The 8,574-nt window shown below is 32.6% G+C and overlaps 1 protein-coding gene across 1 annotated transcript; it reads right to left on the bottom strand.

Moving 5' to 3' along the window:
- Window positions 1-4,313: 4,313 nt before the first annotated feature.
- LOC111383973 lies at window positions 4,314-8,023 on the bottom strand. Its single transcript, XM_023008176.1, has 5 exons — window positions 7,614-8,023; window positions 6,144-7,516; window positions 5,182-5,580; window positions 4,874-5,100; window positions 4,314-4,789 (listed from the first exon to the last, which is right to left on the bottom strand). Exons 1-5 carry the CDS (start codon window positions 7,697-7,699, stop codon window positions 4,538-4,540), a joined length of 2,337 nt encoding a protein of 778 aa, XP_022863944.1. The 5' UTR covers window positions 7,700-8,023; the 3' UTR covers window positions 4,314-4,537.
- Window positions 8,024-8,574: the final 551 nt, after the last annotated feature.

Genomic DNA, 8,574 nt, shown 5'->3' with positions numbered 1-8,574 from the left:
TAGATTGACAATTTTCACTTAGTTTCATTACTACATCATTGTTATAGTTGGTGTGGTGGAAGGTTGTCATTCTTTTTGGGGTTATGTATTGGAAGAATTTTCTTTTTGATTCACGTTCTTAGCTGTCTTTGTTAAGCTGATAATGTAAGAGTTGCTTGTTAAGCTATTTTCTTATTTGTTATTTATGTACAAATATGGTAACTAAAAAAAATAAAAAATCAAATAGCTTGAATTTAAGAAAACCAAAGAGAATTAAAAAAAAAAAAAAAGAGAAATGTATAAACAATCAATGGAGGAAAAAATCACAATTCCACACTGTTCGGAGCCATTTGCAAATTTATTTATTATTTTTTTTCCTTTTTGCGATAGCAATTTCTTTCTTTTCATTTTTCCCCACTTTCCCTATTTTTGTTTTTTTTTAACAGAGGTTTGAAACTAAATTATTGAAATAAGGGTTTTTGGTAAGTAAATATAGATATTTGCTATGAATTGAATGTATGTTGATTTGATTTTACTGTGTGGTTCTAGGTTTGTTTAGAGGGTATTATTATTTCGTTTAATGGTTCCTAAAAGATTAAGGATTTTATTTTATTTTACAAGGCAAGACAAGAATTATGGCAAAAGATGAAGTAACTCTAATGGATCACTTGGGTTGAAAAAAAGCCCACATCTATAGCCATTCAAGTTGGTGAGTTCTGATTTTGAATTTTAAATTATGTTTGGTTTTTTAATTTTCATTTCTGTTGTTGAAAGGTAAATAGCGTACATTTCTTGTTTGTGATTATGCTATTTTTTTAGCTCATTGATGTTATCTCTTCAAAGTGGTTCGTCAAATAAGTACATAGTTAAATACCTCAACATTGGTGAAAAAATATGGTAATCTAAAATTGTAAAAAATCAAATAGAAAAAAACTAAAAAAAAAAAAAAACAATGTGTGCGCGCTGTGCGGAGTGGAGAGTTTGGAGATACCTCAACATTGATGAACAAATATGATAATCTAAAAAAATAAAAAACCAAATAAAAAAACGAAGAATAAAAAAAAAAAGAAAAAGAAAACCAATTTGTGTGCATTACTCCACACAAAAGTTTGGAGAAACATCAAGAGTTTACAGAACCACCTCCAAACTCTGAGTGCGGAGCATTGCTTTGAAATTTTTTTTTATTTTTGCGATATATTTTTTTTCTTCCCCCCCCATCTCTCCAACAATTATAACCATCTGTTTAACATATTCTGAGTCACTTAACCAGCACAAAGGATGAAGATCGAGGTGAACAGAAACCCTAATAATTTAGATTTCAAACATGTCTTCCAAGCCCTTTTAAAATTATTGGATTTGCTAGGGTTGCTTTTGTTTTTCTAGGAAAAGTTAGTTGATTTTGTGTTTTACATTTAGGAATATGAACATGTGGGAAAGCAAAGCCTTTGAAGGCGCCAAAGGTGGACAAGAAAGAGTACAACGAGATATGGGTTTATCGCAATGAATATTGAATTCGGATCACTTGTTCCGTCGCATATGCAATTTTTTTTATCGGTTAATTAATTTGAGCATATAGTCATCATCTAGGGAAAATAATGATATGTGGGTTTTGTGAATTTTGATTTATTGTTTCTTAATCTATATTTTTTTCTTTTTCTTGTTTTTGTATGATACTAGGATTTATCGTCTTGATAATGGATATATTCTTTAGCCTTGAGCTTACTTAAAACTGATATTATCTTATTTATCTTGGGTCTCTGTGGCTACCCAATATGTGGTTTTTGGTTTTGAAATAAATAATTAACATCAGAATTGAACAAAAAATTCCAAACATCTTAAACATCAAGGCAGCTAATAAACTTCTAGGTTTGGAAGGCTCTCTACGAGCAGACTTAAGAAAATGCATCTTTTCCACCTGCTTAGTTTCTGTTTTGGATCAGTTTATTTCTTTTAAAATTCTAAAGTTGGTATAATCACAGATTGTGCGTGGTCAACACTCTTTTTGGTTTCGTTGCTAATTTGTTACATCAACTAGAAAATTTAACTCATCGGTAGGTACTTTCCCAGGAAATGTGTCTAGGTTCATGAAATACGACTAGAAAGTTTTGCATTGATTTTCAACATGCCACAACTCTATTATATCTTATGCATAGTTTTATGGAACCATGCTTATATGTAGCCATATTGTTGAGTTGCATAACATAATTTCTTATCATTGTCATATTGGTATAGTTTGTTATTACGATCATTATATTGTTTGTTAGCTTTTTAATGCTTCTAACTTGTTAATTATGATTCCGCTCTACTCACCACAACTTTTGAGAAATAAAAAGAACAAAAAATAATAATATTTGTTTGTTGTAATCTTACATTCTTTGTCGGAAAATTCTTGTGGGTTGGGGTGGCATCCTGGAGCTCAAGTTTATTATCTACATTACTTCAATCCTCATTATTTGAACATGTTGGCGATTTTGTAGAATGACAAGGCTTTTTTTCAGAAGAAGAAGGAAGAAGGTGAATTTATTTATGATCTAGCACACGTTTAGCCCCCATTATTCCCTAAAACATTAATGTAAGGAAAATGAGAAGGTAGAATTTATTTATGATCTAGCGCACGATTAGAATCGAGGCCCTGCAAATCTCTAGTTGATCATATTTTTTTCCCAATTTATAAGAGGGATGAAGTTTATGCGTACCTTAAACCTATAACAAAATAGTATTTGTTCCAATTGTGATGATGTGGATGGTTGAATGACATTTGAGCATTTTGGATTTTTTTTTTATTATTGCAAGAAATATCCATCTGAATGTCATTCTTATTAGCTTATTCTATTTGTCATTAGATTTACTATATTATTCTTTATATATTTGTTACATTTAATTCTTATAATATGAACGTATGAGATTTTTTATTGGAAAGCTCTCCTTGAATATACAAAACATCTTGAAGCATAGAGATGTTGAGCAAATAGCAGCCATATAAGAAATGCAAGAGGTTTTTGCTCAAGAAAGTTTACTTCAATCCTTGAGGTATTATCTGCAAACTAAAATATCGAAATCATTTTTGTATCATTTAGAACTCCGATGGAAAAATGCATTTTCCATTTTTCATGTAACCTCCAATGTTTTAATTTGGTAATTATGATAGAGTATATTGTGAGGCTTTTAAAAGATATTAACATGTTACAAATTTTTTGTTATATCATGCAGAAATTGATGTGAATGTGTTATCTTTTCTTTGTGCTTTTCTTTGTGTGTGTGTGTGGGGGGGTATATATATATATATATATATTTCAGCATTTCTTCTTCTCTTCAATCATTAATGTTTACATCTCCAATTTCTTCCCCAGAATTCAAAAAATCTACAATTTATACGCTAATAGAAACTGAATAAATACAAAACTCGTGTAACGCACGTGACGACGACTAGTTTTAACAATAATAAAGATCACTTCTTTTGCTCATTGTTGCATTTACGTCCTCAACTTTTTACGTTGTAATCTTATCATCAAACCCCCGTTAATCAACGCATATTGTCAATTTTCGTCTAAATATGTGTAAACAGCATAAAAAACTTCAGCAATTACCAAAGGCATTTGTCTATGCCATTCAAAGTTTGCATTCTTTTCTTCTTTCCCAGCATCAATTCCTTGTCCATTCAGTTCAATATAGATTCGAAACCTTGCCTTCCAATCTACTATCTGTCTACAATTCGTGACAATGACATTTCATTTGCAATGATTAGTGAATTTGAGAACTTAATGTAAGGAACCTAATTGTACTAGTACTAAATGATTTGTTTCCATACTTAGAGATGGAACCAATGATTCCCATTTCAAAATACTCATTAGGGCTCAGTTTTGTTCGATTTTTATTTAAAACTGTGATAGATCGAATTGTGTCAACTTGTAATTGTTCAAGTCGAGCATTGTTTAGAGTTCATATGAACTTCATAAATAATAAGAATTTTGATTTAGGAAGAAAATAGTACTAGCAAACAAGTTGAATGAATATAGTATGGTAGATGAATAACAAAAATATCACCAATTCAAATTCTTTCTAACTATTCTACAGATTTGGCATGTTCAGCAAGAATTTTTCGATATTAAACAAGAAAATAAGTTAACATATTATACATATGTATTGGTCAATCCCGTCCATAACTACTCACGTAATATTAAAAATCCTGCAAATAACAAGTTAAAGTGTTAAAGAAGAAAAATAAAGTTACGTTTTTTATTTGTTGTATTATCCATTTTTGTCCAATACTGTGTACCAAACTTGTCATTATGCTTATTTGAATATCTATGAATTATAAAATTGCAGACACAACATTGAAAATTGTCCGGATCCAAAATGCAGATTCAGATAGGAAATGCACAGATCATACATTGTGCATACATTATCTGTATACTATTTCCCAAATGATATAACATAACTACATAGATTCTAATGCTATTAGTTTTGCACATGAAATTCCAATCTACTGGCTCCTTTTATCACTAAAAACTAGAATCTACAAGTGAAAAATTTCATTTACTTGCAGGAAGTGGAGATTTTAGCAAGGAAAAAGTGAAAACGAAGACTCTACATGGACCTTTCTTCTCGCAAAATTAATGTTGTTGAGTTTTTTCTGGCACCATACTAGTTGATCCGTCGTTAATCTTGACAAACTCAGGACTCTTGATACTAATCTCAACTCCACCCGAGAAGTGAAAAGCGCGTTATTCAACTGCCATTCTTGGTGCTTTTGAAACTTCTTCACTATGCAATTACAACTTCTTGCTATTTCTTTTAGTCTTCTCTCCTTCTACATTTATGATTAAAAAAAATATTGTGTAAATGCTAACTAAAGGAAAGGTCACTGAACAGATCAAGAAAACAGAAAACAAACCTTCTGAAGGTTGGTTATAATATCCATCATAAGCTCTGAATCTGCAGGTTCTTGATAATCAATTTTAGCTCCTTGAACACCCTTTGAGACAGCAGTGTTCGTGTTCTTATCAGCATAAAGAAATTCCCAGAAATTTAACATTGATCCCCTAATGATCTCTGTTAACAATTTAAGTGAAATCCCATCTGTTTCCTCTCTTCTTTCCTTCTTATCCTTCAAACAATCATCTGCAGGCAATTTGAAGCTTATCTTCTTGTTAGAATATAGTTTCACTCTTGTCTAATTATTTAAAAAATATCTTTTCTCACCTTTGATGATTGGGACGTGAAGAAGACTTCGAATCAAGCACTGGTTCTTCACGTAGTTTTGAATTCTGGGACCTTGAAATGGTTCATCTTCCATAAATCTTTGCATGAGTACTTGAAACTGTTGAAATTCCTCAGCTACTCGATTGTAAGAGTGAAACCCCTGAGCATCATATTCGAGTAACTCTTTTGCTTTTACATACTCCCAGCAGAGAATTTCCCACGAAAGACAAAGTTGTCCAACATAAACCAATTCTAAGTCCTGATGCATTTCTACAATTGATTTACGCGTTGGATCAACGTAAACTCTCTTTCCTTTCATTGGCCAAGTTGGTTTTAGTGTCAAAGCTGATTTTTTCTTGACCGAAGTAAATACTTCCGAATCTTTCAGCTGGAGGAAACCTACAATTTTCACCAAAAAATCAGATATCATCAATTGTTTTCTATTATTCCATACCAAGAAAAAAAAAATCCACTTTTTTTCTTTATTTCATCTCTCTTCGCAGATTCCTTTGGAGAACAAATTATTTTATTTGAGTAGAGTGTTTAAGCTGACTTGGCATTGATCAGGACATTCATCAACCAGTACTGAGTGGAAACATAAATAAATGAATGCCAATACAATTAGACAAAGAGACAATGTCTTTTAGAGTTTTAGATCTAAACTATAAAATTTGAGGCACTGAACAAATAGGGTAAGTTTTAAATTTAAAGAAGGGATCTTGACTCTAAAGACCTTTAAGAAAAGGTGATTAGATGAATTGTTCATTAGAAAATATCAAAAGTTATTCAACCACCCTTATTAATCCAGTGATACACAGAATGTGAGACTAATTACTAATTAGCAGTTGCATATTAACCACAAAAAAATCTCAAACTTAGCTTTTGAACGAAATTAAACTAAATTTTACAGCTGTAAAAGGGAATAAGGGAAATCAAAAAGAGGGGTTTAATTTTGAACTTACTGATAGCATGTAAAGTCTGGTAATTCAAGATGTCCAATTTGCGCATTCGTTCTTTGTAGCTCTTGTAAAACTTCTGAATATCCTCCATAATATCTTTGTACTCAAACTTATGATCAATTTTTAGAGGCTTTAAATCTTCTACCATCTTAGGAGTTTCACTTTCTTCTGATATAGTTGGAAGCGTTTTGATTCTGGAATTTCTTAGCTCCATTTTCATCTGTTGTACTAAATGCTGGTGTTCCAACAGGATATCGCATTCATCTTCATCCTCGGAATCTGAATCCCACAAGTTACCGTTTGAAGCCTCTTCTTGTGATCTGTCAACGAAGGCCATCACTTCGCTCTTGACTTCACGAGATTCCTCCATTTTGTAAAGACTTTCTTTGTCAATATTCTTTGAGTTCACCACTGAAGGCTCCAATTCAATGTACTCATTATCACTATCTTCTGAACTTTCGGAGCTAACAACTGAACTCCTAATAGCAAAGCCCGGATCATCAATATCGCATTCTTCGGCAGTTTCACTTGTTCCCATATCTTTGGTTATTCTTGGATCATGTCTGTGGAGGATCACATTGTTACCCGATTCAACAACCTTTCGAGTTCTTTGCAAGAACTCCTCAAGCAATTCAGCTTCATTTTCGTCAGCATCTGAATCTTGCTTCATATCAGAAGCCAAGAATTCGTTCCCTGGAAGCAATTCATTTTCATTTCCAGGATCTTCTAAGTCTTGCTTTATCCCAGAAGCTGAGAATTGGTTCTCTGGAAGCAATTCAATTTCATATGCAAAATCTTGATCGTCCTCCTCCATAGATTCAACTTCCTTAGAAACTATCTCTTCATCCCTGAGATTCTCGTATTCAGCAGAATCTAGTTTTCCCTTTTCCTCCTGTATTTCCTCATCAAGTTGTTGCAAATTTTCTTGTGAATTCACCTTCAAATAATCTCGTTTTCGTGAAAATTGACTAGCAAGACATTGATTAGTACAATCAAACTTCTCATTTGAGCCCTCTTCCTCCTGTATTTCCTCATCAAGTTGTTGAAAATTTTCTTGTGATTGCGAATCTAAAAAATTATGTTTTTGCAAAATTTCACTATCAAGACACTGTTGATTAGTACTAACAAAACCCTCATTTGAGCCCACAAACATTTCAAATTTTATAGTTTTCGCTTCTTCCATGAAATCACTGACATTTTTGCCAGAAATGAATTGACACTTACTAGCGTTTGCAACGATGGCACTTTCCAAAGAAACAGAGCCCTCTAAATTCCCTTTTTCTGTCTCAAAATCCCTGGAATTCTTGGACACAACTTGGTCACCATCACTTTGAGAACGATTGGCCTTAATTCTTGAACCATTCTCCCCTTTTGATCTGTCAAAGCATTGGATCATATTAACGTACTAAAAGAGAAAGCTAAAATCTTGTTCCTTATTCTGAAAAACATAAGAAACAAACACAGTCACCATACCTGTATACATATTTGGAGATGAACCAAAAAATTTTGAGAATGAACCCATATACAGAAATCAAGAAACTGCTACCAAACCTAAACATTGCTCTATGATCAGACTCGCTTGAGAAAGCTTTTATCTACATGACTAGAGCGGGTTTTGAGCACAAAAAGTTTGATGGTGGCCACAAAAACAATCAACCCATGAATGATTTCTCAATCCTAAGTAAAGAAAAAGAAAGACTAAAAAATGAGAACAGTAGTATATTGTAGATTTTTTCTTGGAGAAAGTCGACTAAGCACTAATGGGTGACCGAAATTTGTGGAGAAAATCTAAACATCAGCTAACAGTTGAAGGTTTAAGGGGGGTGGCGAAATGTTGGCGAAGATTATGGGAAGAAGGTAATAAAATATCAGAAAAATATGAGATTGAAAGCTACGTGTGATTAATATTAATGACGTTCTTCATGCTTTGCGTGAATTTATTTCTTTTCTTTATTTACATTAATTTTGTACCGTTTAGTGCCCCTTTAGATTTCTCAGAAGTTATTTTTGTCGGTTGGGATTAGGAAGACTTAACCAATATACACGTTTCAACTGTGGGACATGGGAAGTCAATGTTATTACATTACTAAAGGCGTGTTTGGTTGTTTGCTTTTTGGAAGTTATGAATTAAAATCTTTCTTCAGCTTTTCATTTTTCGTTTTCTTCAATTATATTGGTCACTTCTTGGAAAATAACAATTGGTCCAGGATAGAATTAGAACAAAAAATTTGTCATTGTAGTGGGAATTTGATTGGATCAGTCAATGACTTTAGCGTGGAGGGTTGGTTGGAGGTGATTTTCCGATTTCAGTGCTTCTTATGATATCGATATGTGAAAGAAATGTGAAAGAAATGAAGTCAGGGCCCCATTTTTTTTATTTTTTATTTTTTTGAGGGGGCGGGGGGGGGGGGGGGTTTTATTTTTTTTTTTTTTT

Source organism: Olea europaea, unplaced genomic scaffold (assembly GCF_002742605.1).
Source record: "Olea europaea var. sylvestris unplaced genomic scaffold, O_europaea_v1 scaffold2798, whole genome shotgun sequence".
Classification (NCBI taxonomy): Eukaryota; Viridiplantae; Streptophyta; class Magnoliopsida; order Lamiales; family Oleaceae; genus Olea; species Olea europaea.
The sequence above is the reverse complement of the archived record's forward strand: the minus strand, read 5'-3'. Positions and strand labels throughout refer to the sequence as shown.

Coding starts and splice junctions, on each gene's coding strand:
- LOC111383973 (XM_023008176.1), bottom strand. CDS start 7,699: ATGTTTAGGTTTGGTAGCAGTTTCTTGATTTCTGTATATGGGTTCATT. Junction 5,101..5,181: donor TCACGTCCCAATCATCAAAG/GTGAGAAAAGAT, acceptor AATTGCCTGCAG/ATGATTGTTTGAAGGATAAG. Junction 4,790..4,873: donor TTATAACCAACCTTCAGAAG/GTTTGTTTTCTG, acceptor TCATAAATGTAG/AAGGAGAGAAGACTAAAAGA.